Source organism: Mobula hypostoma, chromosome 19, assembly GCF_963921235.1.
Source record: "Mobula hypostoma chromosome 19, sMobHyp1.1, whole genome shotgun sequence".
Classification (NCBI taxonomy): Eukaryota; Metazoa; Chordata; class Chondrichthyes; order Myliobatiformes; family Myliobatidae; genus Mobula; species Mobula hypostoma.
In genome coordinates, this window is record NC_086115.1 from 56853482 (window position 1) to 56869941 (window position 16460).

The 16460-nt window shown below is 39.3% G+C and overlaps 1 protein-coding gene across 4 annotated transcripts in view; it reads left to right on the plus strand.

Annotated features, from left to right (window-relative positions):
• vti1a (vesicle transport through interaction with t-SNAREs 1A) overlaps positions 1-16460 on the plus strand; it is a 347680-nt gene that overhangs the window by 98518 nt on the left and 232702 nt on the right. For 2 of the 4 annotated variants that reach the window (XM_063071943.1, XM_063071941.1), the window contains exons 4-5: positions 12708-12791; positions 14777-14797. In XM_063071943.1, coding sequence (XP_062928013.1) covers positions 12708-12791; positions 14777-14797 — 105 coding nt within the window. The remainder of the gene's footprint in view (positions 1-12707; positions 12792-14776; positions 14798-16460) is intronic. The other 2 variants (XM_063071944.1, XM_063071942.1) reach the window with 1 other exon arrangement.

Consider the following 16460-nt stretch of genomic DNA (forward strand, 5'->3'; position numbering starts at 1 on the left):
AAGGGTCTCAGCCTGAAACATTGATTGTGTAGTCATTTCTATAGATGCTGCCTGACCTGCTGAGTTCCTCCAGCATTTTGCGTGTATTGACAAGCTGATGCTCCTGGACCATTCAAAAAAAATCTGATGCTGGAGGGAAGGAGGCTGTTTCTGACTCACTGAGTCTAGATTTAGGGTTCCTGTGCCTTCTCCTAGTAATAAGAGGAGAGCACGTGCCACATGGCGAAGGTCCTTAGTGATGGATGCTGGCTTCTTGTGGCCCTGCTGCTTGAAGCTGTCCTCAGTTGTGCCCATGATGGAGCTTGCTAAGTCTACAAGTCCCTGTAGCCTTTCGCGAGCCCATGCATTGGAGCCTCTGTATCAGGCCATGATAAAACCTGTCAAAGTGCTGTCCATTGTACATCTGTAGAATTTTCAATGAGCCTTTGTTGACATCCCAAATCTCCTAATGTAATGGAGCCACTGGCATGCCTTCTTTGTGATTGCATCAGTGTATTGGGCTCAGGATAGATGCTCACTCTTTCCACTACTGACTCCTCAATGATGACTTATATGTCGTCTCCCAACTTCCATCAACGATTGCTTGATTTTGCTGACATTGAGTGTGAGGTTGTTGGTGCAACACCACTCAACCAGCCAATACATCTCACTCCCGTATGCCTTCCTGTTGACACCTGAGATTCTACTAACTACAGTGGTGTCAATTGCAAGTTTGTTCAGGGCATTTGAGCTGTGCTTAGATACACAGTCATGAGTATTGAGAGAGTAGAGCAGTGGGCTAAGCACACATCCTTGAGGTGTACCTATGTTAATTGTTGGCAAGGAGGAGATGTTATCACTGATCCATACTGACTGTGGTCTCCCACTGAGGAAGTTGAGAATTCATTTGTAGAGTGGCCCAGATTTTGCCCTTGACAATTAATTCTGAGGGGACGATGGCATTAAATACTGAGCTATAATTGCTAAACAGCAGCCTAATCTATGTTTTGCTGTTGTGTAGGTGCTTCAAGGCTGAGTGGAAAGCCAGTGAGATTTCACCCACTGTAGATCTGTTGTGGCTGTAGGCAAATTGCAGTGGTCCTGGTCCGCAGTCAAGTAGGAGTTAATTCTAGGCACAACCAACCTCTCAAATACTTCATAATGGTAGACACGTGTGCTAATAGTTGATAATCATTAATCCATGCTGAATCACTATGCATGCCAACTTTTGACTGAATAAACTTTGTAAATAATGTAGATGTACATTTAACTCAATTTACAAATTTAGAATTTAAAAGAACCATACTAGTTACTGTGTAGTTTTTGCTACACTCACTTTTCTGTATGTTATTCCATTTTCAAATCCTGTGGTCATTGAGTCCTGGGGTTGGATGTCCAAGCGAGTCTGGTGTTTGAGGCCCAGAGTTCAGTGTACTGTGATTGGTGAGTCCTGTGGCCAAAGGTCAAAGACCTCTGGCGCATCTGCAGGTTGAGTCCCAATGGTTGAAGTTCCTGGGTCGGTGTGTCTGGAAATGAGAGGCTGTTGTCTGGGAGTCTGTGCCAGGGACTGGAGGTTGGAGGGCCACAGGTGGCCTGTCCAGTGTCTGGAAGCCTGGATGCAACCTCTCTTGTGGCTGTAGGCCCACAGGTGGCCTTTTTTGTGGTTGGAGGCCCGGAGGCGGCCTGTCCTGCCTGTGAGGGTGTTTGAAAGGGAGGAAAGGAAAGGAACTTGTTGCACTGTTGTTGTTTTGTTTTGCTGCTGCTGTTGTTGGTTGTGCTGTTCTGCTGAACATTGCTATGTTGGCGTCGGAATGTGTGGCGACAATTGTGGGCTGCCCCCAGCACATTCTAAACTTGTGTTGATTGTTAATGCAAACAGCACATTACACTGAACAGTATTGTTCAAAACTCTTAGGGACATCTATATAGCTATAGTGACTAAAACTTTCGCACAGTACTATATTTGTCAATGTGGAGCGGAGAGCGAGTTTGTAAATCTGGCAGGAGCATAGGATGCTGGGATTGCCAAGGGTGGAGTGCCGAGTGAGGGGTGTGGCACAAGTGGCAGAGACGTGCCGGGGTGAGAGCTGGCACAGGTGCAGGCACACCCAGCCCTGAGACACCAGGCAAGGTCATTTGATTCCAAACAATTGCTTTATTGATCATTACACAATGTCTCTCTGGTGCTTCCTGCTCCTTCCCCTCTCCCTTCCCCTTTTCCCAACCATGATTCCCCTCTCCCTGCCCTGCTCCCACTCTTCGTCCACAATAGAGACCCATATCAGAGTCAGGTTTATCATCACTCACATATTTCATAAAATTGCTTATTTTTGTCACGCCAACAGTACAGTGCAATACATAAAATTACTGCAAACAATGTGCTGGAGAAGGATCCCTGGCATTCCTCCTCTGCCACCTGTCCCACAGGCTGTCCACCTTGATGAAGGCCCTTGGCCTGAAACGTCATCTGTTTATTCCCATCCATAGATGCCACTGGACCTGGTGAGCTCCTCCAGCACTTTGTGTGTATTGCTCTAGATTTCCAGCATCTACAGTACCTCTTGTGTCTACAATTACAACATTACTGTGCTAAAGTCTTAGGCAGATATATATAGCTAGGGTGACTAATACCTTTGCATAGTTCTGTATGTTTCGATGAATATGTGATGAAGAAATCTGAATTGAATCAATATATAGGAATGATATGTGCAAAAATTTCTTCATTGTGCAACCTTTCTAAATGAACTGAATTGTCTTTCCGTTTAGGTTTGTTGATCTGATAGTCAGAAAAAGCTAAGACTAAAGTGAGAGTTCAAATTTATAAGAATTGCAATAAACTATTGAGCAATTTTCTAGAAAATGGATGTATTGTGGGAAAATGTGAAGTTGTACTTTTTGGTAAGAAAAATTGAAAAAGGAACAGATTATTTAAACGATGAGAGATACGTAACGATCTTGATAACCTAATGCCTGATTCACATATGGTTATATAAAGGTATCTGTATATGAGCTAATAGAAAGTTCTTCTTTATTGCAGGAAGAATACCAAAGTAAGCAAATTATCGTTCTGTTATAAAGAGCATTAGTGAGACTATTTCTTTAGAACTGTGGCCTTCTTACATAAGGAAGAATGTTAATGCATTGGAAGCATTTCTAACAAGATCAGCTTTCATTGAAGAGAATATTGAAAGTAAGAGAAGACTGGAAAGTCTAGGAACGGTGCCTCAGAAAGGTGACGTCCATTATTAAGGACCCCATCTCCCAGGGCATGCCAGCTTCTCATTGTTACCATCAGGAAGGAGGTACAGAAGCCTGAGAGCACATACTCAACGATTCAGGAAACAGCTTCTTCCCCTCTGCCATACAATTCCTAAATGGACGTCAAACCCATAACACTACCTCATTTTTTAATATATATTGTTTCTGTTTTTGCACTATTTTTAATCTATTCAGTATACATTTATATAAGACTATAAGACATAGGAGCAGAATTAGGCCATTCAGCTCATGAGTCTGCTCCTTCATTCCATCATGGCTGATCCCGGATCCCACTCAACCCCGTACACCTGCCTTCTCGCCATAACCGTTGATGCCCTGACCAACCTGGAAACTATCAATTTTTGCTTTAAGTATACCCACGGTGTTGGTTTCCACAGCTGTCTGTGGCAGAGCATTTCACAGATTCACCACTCTCTGGCTAAAATAATTCCTCCTTACCTCTGTTTTAAAGGCTCACCCCTTAATTCTGAAGTTGTGTCATCTAGATCTGGACACCCCCACCACAGGAAACATCCTCTCCACATCCACCTTCTCTAATCCTTTCAACATTCGGTAGGTTTAAATGGGATCCCCCCCCCTGCATTTTTTTTAAATTTCCAGTGAGTCCAGGCCCAAAGCTGCCAAACATTCCTCATATGTTAACTCCTTCATTACCAAAATCATTCTTGTGAACCTCCTTTGGACTCTTTCCAATGACAACACATCCTTTTTGAAATATGCGGCCCAAAACTGTTGATAGTACTCCAAATGCAGACTGACTAGTGTCCTAAAAGCCCAGCATTATCTCCTTGTTTTTATATTCTATTCCCCTTGAAATGAATGCCAACATTGCATTTGCCTTCTTTACCATAGACTCAACTTCTAAATAAACGTTCTGGGAGTCTTGCACGAGTACACTTAAGTCCCTTTGCATCTCTGATGTTTGAATTTTCTCCCCATTTAGATAACAGTCTGCACTTTTATTCCTTTTACCAAAATGCATTATCATACATTTCCCAACACTGTATTCTATCTGCCACTTTTTTGACCATCCTTCCATTTTGTCCAAGTCCTGCTGCAATTGCATTGCTTCCTCAGCACTGTCTAACCCTCCACCTATCTTGATATCATCTATAAACGTTGCCACAAAACCATTAATTCCACTGTCTAAATAATTGACAAACAATGTGAAAAGTAGTGGTTCCAATACTGACCCCTGAGGAACACCGCTAGTCACGGGCAGCCAACCAGAAAAGGTCCCCTTTATTCCAACTGACTGCCTTCTGTCTGTCAGCCGTTCCTCTGTCAATGCCAGTATCTTTCCTGTAATGCTATGGGACTTTATCTTGTTAAGCAGCCTCATGTGTGTCACCTTATCAAACGCCTTCTGAAAATCCATGTAAGTGACATCCACTGCCTCTCCTTTGTCCACCCTGCTTTTTACTTCCTCGAAGAACTCTAAGAGGTTTGTCAGGCAAGATTTCTCTTTACAGAAACCATGCTGACTTAGACTTATTTTATCATTAGCCTCCAAGTTCCCTGAAACATCATCCTTAATAATAGACTCCAACACGTTCTCAACCACTGAGGTTAGGCTAACTAGCCTATAATTTCCTTTCTTTTGCCTTCCTCCCTTCTTAAAGAGTGGAGTGACATTTGCAATTTTCCAGTCCTTGGGAACCATGCCACAATCAAGTGATATTTGAAAGATCTTAAGCAATGCATCTGCTGTTTCTTCTGCAACCTCTTTCAGAACTCTGGGATGTAGTCCATCTGGTCCACATGACTCATCCACCTTAAGACCATTGATTTTGCCTTGCACTCTTTCCTTTGTAATAGCAATGGCACTCACTCCTGCTCCCTGACATTCACAGACCTCTGGCACACTGTTAGTTTCTTTCTCAGTGAAGACTGATGCAAAGCAGTTATTAAATTCATCCACCATTTCATTGTCCCCCATTAATACCTCATCAGCATAATTTTCCAGTGGTTCAGTATCAACTCTCACCTCCCTTAGATAAACTGAAAAAACTTTAGTGTTCTGCTTATACTATTGGCTTGTTTGCCCTCATGTTTAATCTTTTCCCTTATGGCCTTTTTAGTTGCTTTTTGTTAGGTTTTAAAAACTTCCCAATCATCCAACTTCCCACTCACTTTTGCCACCTTATATTCCCTTTCCTTGCTTTTATGAAGTCCTTAACTTCCCTCATCAGCCATGGTTGCCTATCCTTCATACATACTTACTACTTATACACTTACTGTAATTGATTAACTTATTTATTTTTTCTTTCTATATTATTATGTACTGCATTGAATTGCTGCTGCTAAGTTAACAAATTTCACGACATGTGCCGGAGATAATAAACCTGATTCTGATTCTCACTAGCTTGTTGATAGGGTGAGTATGGAAAGGAAGTTTCCTCTTGTGAGAGAATCTAGAACCAAAGTAAGTGGTTGCACATTTATGGCAGAAAATAAATGGAGGTTTTGGAACTCTCATCCAAAAGTGAATATTTTTAAGTCTGTGTGGAGAGAAACTTGGTAGGGTGAAAAGTGACAGTGGATGGACATGAATATTATTGAAGCCAGATCAACTGAAGTCTTGTGAATTTGCAGAACAGGCTTGTAGGGCCTAGTTGCTCACCAGTGCTTCCAATTCATATGTTCCTAAATTCGTATATTTTTACAATGGTTTTCATACATACATTGTAATTAACAAAATATTTTAACCTGCTGTCAAACTTGATACTATTCCTATTATTATTGTGGCAGTCATAATATTTGAATTTATTTCTGTGTAATTGGGTTTTATAATGCTCCTTGTAAATTAAATAAAACTAGTGTAAATATATAATTATTCCTAACATTACTAACATTAGCGGGTTAAAATTATGTAGTTCGACTAAGACTACAGATAAAAATATACATATTGAAAATATAATCTGTAGAAAATTACATTTAATATAGATCCTTTCAAGGAAGCATGTGTGTCTGTACAATGTGTAAATTTACTTGATTTCAATGTTGAAGAGTTTCAGATATATTTCTTTCTTTTAAATTCAGTGTAAAAATGTATAAGTTGTTTTTATCTTCAACTTTGAAGGGAAAACAGATGGCAGACCATGGGGGAAAACGTTGAGCTTCGAGATTAAGGCCAATCACTTTTCATGGTTGTCCTTGTTTCATGGTTGTCCTTGAACAGGGAACTGAAACTGCTTGAATTGATAGGATAATTGGTATCCAAGGGATGAAGACTTTTCTCGAACAGTCATTTTGTAGCCTCAATTACACGTGGTAGTAATCTGTGATCTGATGACCTTGTGCTATAATATAACATTAATTATTCCAAATACCTCAGTAGCATGACTGGAGTTTCCTCCTTTAGTTCAAGATTATGTGCCAGCATACCATGTGATAACAGTTTAAAAACTCAGTGGGAAAATGTATAGTCTCATCAATGTTTGCCACACTGTCAATGGATTTATATTGGACAGGTTGTCAGGGAAGCTTTGAAAGGTCCTTTATTCATGACTGCGTTGCAACATTTTTGGTGCTGAAATTGGAGTCGGTGAAAGTGACTGAGATATGGATTCTGGTTAATTGGGGCAGCCACCTACTTGCAACATCTCTTCAAGAATAAAAACTAAAAACCAGGATTCCCTTCATTTATTTGGAACACTATTCAGCTTACTTGGGGCAGGGACTGTTGCCAAACAGTTTCTAACTAACACCAGGCAAGTGCAGTTACGTGGCTATTAAACACTCTACCATGCTTCGAATAATCAATTTTTAATTGGCATCAGTTGCTTGCACTTGTGTTCAAAAAGCAGTGATTTTTGTTATCGATAAGCAGCAAGACAATTCAGAACTGTTTGGCTCACTGCGGTTTCACGACAGTCAGGCTTAGGGATGTCAGAAACAGCTGTGAGTGAAAATGACACAATTTCACTACTTCAACGGGCTAGAAACTCTGAAGAATTTGAAGGTATCAATGATCTTGAATGTTCCAATGAAAATGAAGATAATTGTCGATAACATTGTATGAAGGCAGTCCATTATGTACTCTAGGTGTCTGCACTGATACTGTTCATTTACAGTCAATCAAAAGAATGCATACACTGGATGAATTTGTTATTTATCCTACCAATAAGTTTACAGTTTTCTAGAATTCTTTCCTTTGCAGTTTTCTGACTAATGTTACATGTTGGAGATACTAGACTGTTAAATTTTTTAAAAATTTTAAAAGCCAAATGTGCAGTTTTTACTCTATCGGAAGTATTGAAACAATTGTTAATTCAGGCCAGGGCAATTTAATTTTATGGTCAAATTTTCAGAATGTTTTCCATCCCCCCAGAAGCATCCAAAGAAATATGACTCCATGGTCATTGTAAACATCAGCTTTAATAGTATTCAATGCATTTTTTGGGTATGTCTCTAAACTAAGCTCTTTTTCTTGGATATATCTGTCTAATTTCTTTTAGGTGTAATTAGTTGTAGCAGGTCCCACAAAAACCTGGTGTACAGATTTTCAGTTTCTCTTTGTGGTTCAAGCAGACCAGAAGTACTCGCATATCTTATGTGTACCCAAATATCTTGTAGCTAAAAAAATAGATCTGAAAAAAATCTCATTAATTTTCAATACTATATAGAGGGGTTCTTATCGAGGTGTTAGAAAAACAGAATCCATTGCATATCTTCATGGTAAACTAAAATTTTGGTGTTCCAGGTTGTTTAGTAACTGGATTGTGTGTGACACTCACATATCGACCTTATGGCACACAGTGATAATGCATTCTCTTTTAGCAAGGACATGATGGGTATAATTTTGAAATGAGACAAATAAACCCAATATCAAAAGAACCATCTCAAAAGGAACATAGCCTCAAGATTTCGGGAATAGAAATAGGATGATGAGGAAGAACTGCTTTTCCTGGAGAATAGTGAATCTGTGTGATTTTCTGCCCTGAGAAGAGGTTGCAGCTACCTCCTCAAACATATCTAAAATAGAGATAGATTTTGCATAGCAGGGGAAAAAGCAGGGAGGTGGATCTGAGTCCACAGCCTATCAGCTGTGATCTTATTGAATAGCAGAGCAGGTTCAATGGGCCAGACAGCCAAATTCTACTCCTATTCCTTATGCTCATCAGTCTTCAAGAGGGAAAATTAAAATCAGGCCCTCTTTGGGTTATGGAGGGCCTCCTATGAGGGTTTTAGTAAAACCAAAAGTATAGTGTATATCCTTATGCTAAACTTATACAAAATTATGAACAATTGTGCAAAGGTAGTGGATTTGGCCCAGTACATCACGGGTAACACCCTTCCAACCATTGAGCAAATCTGCATGAAATGCTGTCGTAGGAAAGCAGCATCATTCATCAGAGATCCTTGCCACCTAGCCGATGCTCTGTTCTTGCTTCTGCCATCAGATAGAAGGTACAAGAGCCTCAGGACTCGCACCACCAGGTTCAAGAACAGTTACTACCCCTCAACCATCAGGCTCTTGAACAAAGGGGATAACTACACTCACCTGTCCATGCATTGAAGTGTTCCCACAACTATGATCTCACTTTAAGTACTCTTTATCTCGTTCTCTTATGTTCTTGGTATTTCTTAATACTTTATACTTTATTGTCGCCAAACAATTGATACTAGAACGTACAATCATCACAGCGATATTTGATTCTGTGCTTCCCGCTCCCTGGATTACAAATATTAAATATTAAAAATAGTAAAAATTAGTAAATATTAAAAATTCAAATTATAAATCATAAATAGAAAATAGAAAAATGGAAAGTAAGGTAGTGCAAAAAAACCGAGAGGCAGGTCTGGATATTTGGAGGGTACGGCCCAGATCCGGATCAGGATCCATTCAGCAATCTTATCACAGTTGGAAAGAAGCTGTTCCCAAATCTGGCCATACGATTCTTCAAGCTCCTGAGCCTTCTCCCAGAGGGAAGAGGGACGAAAAGTGTGTTGGCTGGCTGGGTCATGTCCTTGATTATCCTGGCAGCACTGCTCCGACAGCGTGCGGTGTAAAGTGAGTCCACGGACGGAAGATTGGTTTGTGTGATGTGCTGCGCCATGTTCACGATCTTCTGCAGCTTCTTCTGGTCTTGGACAGGACAACTTCCATACTAAGTTGTGATGCACCCTAGAAGAATGCTTTCTACGGTGCATCTATAAAAATTAGTGAGGGTTCTAGGGGACAGGCCAAATTTCTTTAGTTTTCTCAGGAAGTAAAGGCGCTGGTGGGCCTTCTTGGCAGTGAGCTCTGCTTGGTTGGACCAAGTCAGGTCATTTGTGATATTGACCCCAAGGAACTTAAAGCTTTTGACCTATTCCACTTGCGCACCACCAATGTAAATTTGGTCATGCGGTCTGCTACTCCTTCTGAAGTCAACAACCAATTCCTTCATCTTGCTGACGTTGAGGGATAGGTTATTGTCTTCGCACCGTGCCACCAGGTTCTTAATTTCCTCTCTGTACTCAAACTCATCATTACCCGAGATACGGCCTACAATTGTTGTGTCATGAGCAAACTTATATATTGAGTTTGATGGAAACTTGGCTACACAATCATGAGTGTACAGTGGGTACAGCAGGGGGCTGAGTACACAGCCTTGTGGGGCACCGGTGCTCAGAGTGATTGTGGAGGAGAGCTTGTCCCTTATTTTCACAGCCTGGGTCCTGTCTGTGAGTAAGTTGAAGATCCAGCTGCAGATCTGAGTGCTAAGGCCCAGGTTCCGGAGCTTAGGAATCAGTTTATTTGGAATGATGGTATTAAAGGCAGAGCTGTAGTCAATGAATAGGAGCCTTATGTATGCGTCTTTATTCACCAGGTGTTCTAAGGAGGAATGTAGGGCCAGAGAGATGGTATCTGCCGTTGACCTGTTGCTCCGGTAGGCGAATTGCAAAGCGTCGAGGTTGACTGGTAGACTGTGGTTGATGTGCGCCATAACCAATCTCTCGAAGCATGTCATAGCAATTGATGTCAGAGCCACAGGTCGATAGTCATTCAGGCATGCCACCTTGCTCTTCTTCAGCACTGGGATTATTGTTGCCTTCTTAAAACATGAGAGGTTCTTAGACTGAAGCAAGGAGCAGTTGAAGATGTCAGCAAACACTCCAGCTAGCTCGCTTGCACAGGCCTGGAGAACCCGTCCCGGGACGCCATCTGGGCCCGTCGCCTTACTATTTATTATTTTTTATATTACTATTTATTTATATTTGCATTTGCAGTCTGTTGTCTTCTGCACTCTGGTAGATCTTTCATTGATCCTGTTATAGTTACTATCCTATAGATTTGCTGAGTATGCCCGCAGGAAAATGAATCTCAAGGTTGTATATTCTGACATATGTATACACATTGATAATAAAATTTACTTTGAACTTTCTGATTTCTAAGTTGCTTTGCTATTGAGTACTCTGTGGAGCACAAGGGCATTCTATTTTGTTATATATCTTCATATAAAATAGGTCAACTAATAACTTATTTCTTCATATCACCTTACAGTCTGTTACATATTACATGCCACTAGAGATCCATTTGGATAGCCTAACACTCCCAATTCTGGATTACACTCTTACTTTGTAACCACAACAGTCCATGAGTTAGTTCACACCTTCTCAAAATGCCTTTATTTCTGTCCTTGAAGGTTTAATATTTTATGGAAAGAAAATAGGTGGGATGAAACAATTGTGTCTACTGTGCAAAAATAAGAAGCAAGCAGATTGTCCCTCCTTTAAGACACTTGTCTGCCACACCTCAACTCTCTCCAGAAACTAATGCTGCCTTTCTCTTTTCAGTCTGGCAGAGTACTTCCATGTTCTTTTCACACAGCAGTGCCTGACTTTTTAAAAAGTTTTGCTGCTAATAGTTGTTTTTATAAAAGCAATTAGAAAGAAATACTTGATTCTTAAAAATCATTTTAATAGATAGAGCAGTTAATGTAACGGAAGAACTCTACAGTTCCTCCTCAGGTTACAAATGCCCAATTAATGGATGCCCCCTACATAATGAAGGCAGATAGCCGATTGGTGGGGTGGACTGGGAAGGATTTGTCAGCTACTGGCTGCAGACATCTCCTACTGGGTGGGGATGGGGTATTTCCATGTGCCATGTCTCTCCACCAGCTGTAACTATTAGAGGAGCTGGGGTGTGCAAGCAGAGCTGGGAGCGCTAAGTAGACTCATTCACTCACTCACTCACTAAGTGAGACTACTCTTCCTGCTCCTGCTTGCTCTCCTATCACTGCTCTTCTTGGTATCCTCTCCCACACATCATTTTTGTTTGTTTCTGATGTTTAAGCAGTTCTCAGGAGTGCAACATCCTTGTAACCTGGAGATTGCCTGTCTACAGGTCAATATCAGCTGAGAGGAAAACTTGGTGAATTCTTTCTCCTGGTTTCAAACTGCCTAGTAGTTACTACGAAGCTGGCTTGGAAGATTCTGTAGTATGATTATACTTTATCAACTTACTAATTCTGTTGATACAGATTTAAGAATATTAGAGGTGCACGTGTCCAAGAAAACTGCTGCTTTTTCGTCATACATTTTTTGTAAATTATGGAATGTTTAGTGCAGATTGTAGCAATGAGACAAAGGATTTATAAATGTTCTTTTAACTATTTGACTCTGCTAAACTACAGCTTCAATAAAAATGTAAATTGATTCATGTTTTCTATTAGAAACCTTGTATTAGTTGGTAGCTACACATTTTCATAGCTTTTGTAAATAAATGTTAGACATAATTAGTTAGCAAGTTTAATACACAACACTTTCTGGCCACCTTGTGCCATTGTATTTAATGTATATTTCTTTTGATTATTGATCTGTGTTGATTTTCCATAGCAGAGAGCAAAAAAGGCAAGGAATAGACTGTGCAATCTTGTACATTATTCTGAGTAACAAACGTCATTTGATTTTAAGTGTGTTGTGCTTGCAAAAACTTAGCATTGCATTTGATCAAATGTAGATCATTTTTGTCACGTTGTGAACATAGTGTTGTTGAAAGATTTGTATTTTTCATAATATGTAATGTCAATAACATTTTATTACTTGCAATATCACTCATTCATCAACAACTTTGAAAATAAGTGTTATAATTCCTCAATAGTTTAACAAAGAATTAAGTTGTTCTCTCTTAAAATTAGTTGATCAGATGCTGTTCTTCTACAGCACTTCTCACAGATGTTTCCTTGCTGCCCAGAGAAATATTCTGTGAGGAGAAGATCTATAGAATAAAACAATTTTTTCAGATTGTTGTTTGTTGAATCTTAGATTGTACATTCTTTGTCTCGCAACCTACCAATGCACCTTTTCTGAAGCCGTTTTCATATATGCTGCTAAAGCGGATCTGTTTTTTTGTGGATGATCCATAAGGGGGCTCTGCTGCTGTAGCAAGTCTATGCTTATAGTAATTCGTAAGAGACTTTCTAACACAAGTTTTGCACTTTTCTTTTCGTTTCCAGAAAAGGTCACGGATCGCCTACAGTGATGAGGTAAACCTGCGAAATGAGCTCCTAGGGGATGATGGGAATACCACCGAGAACCAGGTAGGGCCACTAATCAGCATACCCTTGTGGGTGGCTTAAGGGTGATGAAGGTCAGCAACTAGTACGTCTTCTCAAGCTGCTCACTAACAGCATTAACAGCAACTCAAGTGGAAATACATTGTTTAATGCTAAGCAACAGCAAACCTCTGATTTAAACCATTTAAGTTTTAATCTTAGTGCAGAGAAGACAAGAAGACCCTCCATTTTATTCAAGAGATTTTTATTTCAGGAACAAATTTCCAGCTTAGAACAAAATCTTCAAGATGTCAAAGTTTGCTTACAAGTTTGTTTATTTTATTAATGCAAGTAATATGGCAGGAGTCTGTGAAGTTGTGAGCTCTGGCGATAATGCTATGGGGGCTTACTATGCAAGAAATAGACCAGACTGCAGTTTTAGCGCAGGGGTTGGTGCCGGTCAATTTAATTCCCGAAGATCTAAAAGAGGTCAGTATCATCTCGTATAGCCCTGGCAGAGCAGATCATTATGAGCAACAAATCTGTTAGTTGCATGGCATGGATTTGTAACGAAATGAATGGCGAACCTTTATAAGTTCTGAAAATTGTGTGTTCACCTAGCGATAATGTGTAAAGGACATTTAATAGAGTTCAGCATTTATTCGTTATCTGTATGCAGGCAGAGAAGGAATTGGCGTTATCGCTTTTCATAATTCTGTAGTTTTGTGCGTCACGTGGTCTTCACATACTGCGGCGCAGTTTCGATTTCAGTCACAGCAGCAGTCTGGCCACTAGAGATTCTGCCGGCTCAAACCAGCGCGTACCAGATTTTTCAGGTTACAAAGAACAGATTACTACTTGTATCGAATACAATATTGAAAATCTTTGTTTGAAAAGCCCATGATTATCATAACTGAAATGGCAGGATACTCTTCTTAATGATGATAATGAAGGAAATGCAAAATGTAATCGGGAAATTTCAGATGGTATAGCGCTTCCTGTATAGCGTTGTCCAGTTGAATACGTTTTTGTTAATATGAATCAATGCGTTCTTCGGCATGGTACAAAACAAAACCTAAAGCCCATTGCAAAATCATCCTCGAATCCACGGAGAAGGTTTAAAATCAGCCAGGCAGCACAAACAAGATAGAGTGCATTTTGTTTGGATTCTATTATAAGGCAGCTGCGCCATGCTTCATAGTACTCGTGGTTATGACCAGAAAGCTGATCTTCTCACTTCTTAGTTGTGCACTTTGGCCCATTGAGCTTTCTGGCCATTTTGAGATGTTGACTTAAAAAAAGGACTTAACTATTATCAAAGCAACGGACACTTCAACAGCCATATTATTGAATAGTGCTACTGTTAATGGACCAACAATATTATTATTTTTGAAGGTAGCTTACCAAAAATAACTTGAGATATGATACTTGTTTCCTTTTACTTTTACTATCTGTTTCACATACATACAGTCCTTTTCCTGTTTTGATTTTGTGTTCTATTAAAATGTTTTTTAAAAATAAACTTTTTTACCTCAAGGAATTAAAGAATTAAAATTCATATCAAAATTAGTCCATCCAGCCTCGTTGGTGTAACTTTTTTTATTAATGTGTTTTCACATTGGCTTTGTCTTAATTGTAACCATTAAATAGATAATTGTAATTAGGTTTACACATTATCACCCTAAAATAATGCTCCATTTTCTCTTTGCCTCTTTAAAATCATTGCCATGAGCCCCTCTTTCTCTCTTTGAAGATTGCAGCAAACATACCTCTCACGTACTAAATAAGAGGCAAATGATTGTAACAGTCTGTGTTGACAAAGGGAAAACTAATCTTTGTTCTTTCAAAATGTGGTTTTGAAAATTCTCTTTGCATGAGCCTTTTTAGGGTCTTTAAAGAGGTTCTTCTATGATTTCTTAATACGAAGTATGTAAACAGATAAATTGTCATAGTTAATGTTATACCCAACTGTATGACAGATGTTTCATCCCTGCCATTTCTTTCCTTTTCATCTTTCTGTGCGTTCACAGTTGATAAAATTGCGTGAAGAGGTGAGTGCATCCTTGTTTGTTGTTAGGTATCTGTGTTTGTTTGGAAAATATTGGTGTTTTCTGTCAGCTGTTAATTTTTTTTCTGAGAACCGCGTAAAAACCCTACAGGATTTCTTTACCTTACAGAGCATAAAAATAACATATAATCAGTATAATTTATCCAAAACAAGTATACCCACTATTTGAAGAACCAGATTAATTAGTATAGATTGTTATTGCAATGTGCCTGACCTTCACATCAGGTCCTATCTGCGTTGATCTGAACACATTGTTCTAATGATTTCGAAAAAAAATTCAAGGGAAGCTTTGAAGTGGCTTTAGCTGCTGCGATCTGCTGGCCACATCTCACAGATATGTCACCTCTGCCAGGAGGGAATAGGAAAATCACGTTTCGAATGGTAATGATAACATTCTAATCACTTCTTCTTTGAAGATTGAAGCAAGATACACTGTCAGTATCCCAGACTGTCAGTGCTCAAGGCACCAAGGCATCTTGGTCTAGGTGTATTAGCTTAAGTGAGCATGTCAATACAGCTGCATCAGGGAGATCCATAGGGGCTCATTAGAGCAAGGCAACTCACTTCTATGGACACGATTCAGATTGTTCATATGGCACCATTTTTATTAGAAAGTATTTCTCCAATTTTAAGTGACATCTGTCAGGGAAGAAAGTTCTTGGTGAAGCTTTCTGACTGTCAAACTTAAAAATGGTCTTGAAATGTGGTAGCCCCTCTTGTTTTTTTTTCCATGTGATTAGTTTGTATGCCTTTTGACAGCATGAATAGCACTTGGATGACAAACCAGGGTCTAGCCTATTTTTCCCTGAAAGAATATAGGATTAAAATTCTCCGAAGAAAAGAGTTGATGGGTGTAAAGTATAGGAAACAACATTGCAAGTGGGAATCCTGTCCTTTATGTGAAAACCTTGCCTCTTTTCTCGTGCATTAGTATTTCTCCACAAAATAAATTGTTAATGAACTGAACACAAGTTCTAAACTTTTTCATGTACAGTGTAGAGAGTGAAAAGAACAAAATAAAGCTTTCCTTCAGCTTTTCAGCAATTTTCCATATTTCTTTAGTTAGATTGTGATATTTAACTACAGTATGTGGATCTAGGTCTAATCATTTAAAGGTAATATATGGCACTTCTGCAATATGCAAATACAGATGTTTTCTGAAGAGTATTAATCAAGATGTGGCTTCTGTGCTTCTTTTGACATTTTTTTGTTTTCTTGTGGAAATGAACTTCAATTCTAAAATTCAAATTCATGGGAATTACATCCTGATTAAAGGTGTTCTTTTTCATTTTTAAGCATTGTCGTAAAAAGCCCGTGTATGCTAATGATGCAGTAACAATAAAAATAAGATGTTGCAGATGCTTTTTGTATAAGATATGATAATTGTGCTGCAGCTCTGCTTATCTGAAATTCCACTTATTATACAGCTATTTATTTCAACTTGTGTGGCACACTATTGGAGCCTAATTATTCAACAGAACATCAGTTTAAATAAGACTCCTGGCATTCACATTTTGCTGTAATGAGCACAAAATCCCAAGTGAAATTCTGTAGGATCTCATAATAAGACAGGTTAGAAAAAATGCAAGTAAAAACTATTAAAGATCAAAACTATCACATGATTGTTCTCAAACAGCAATGTATTG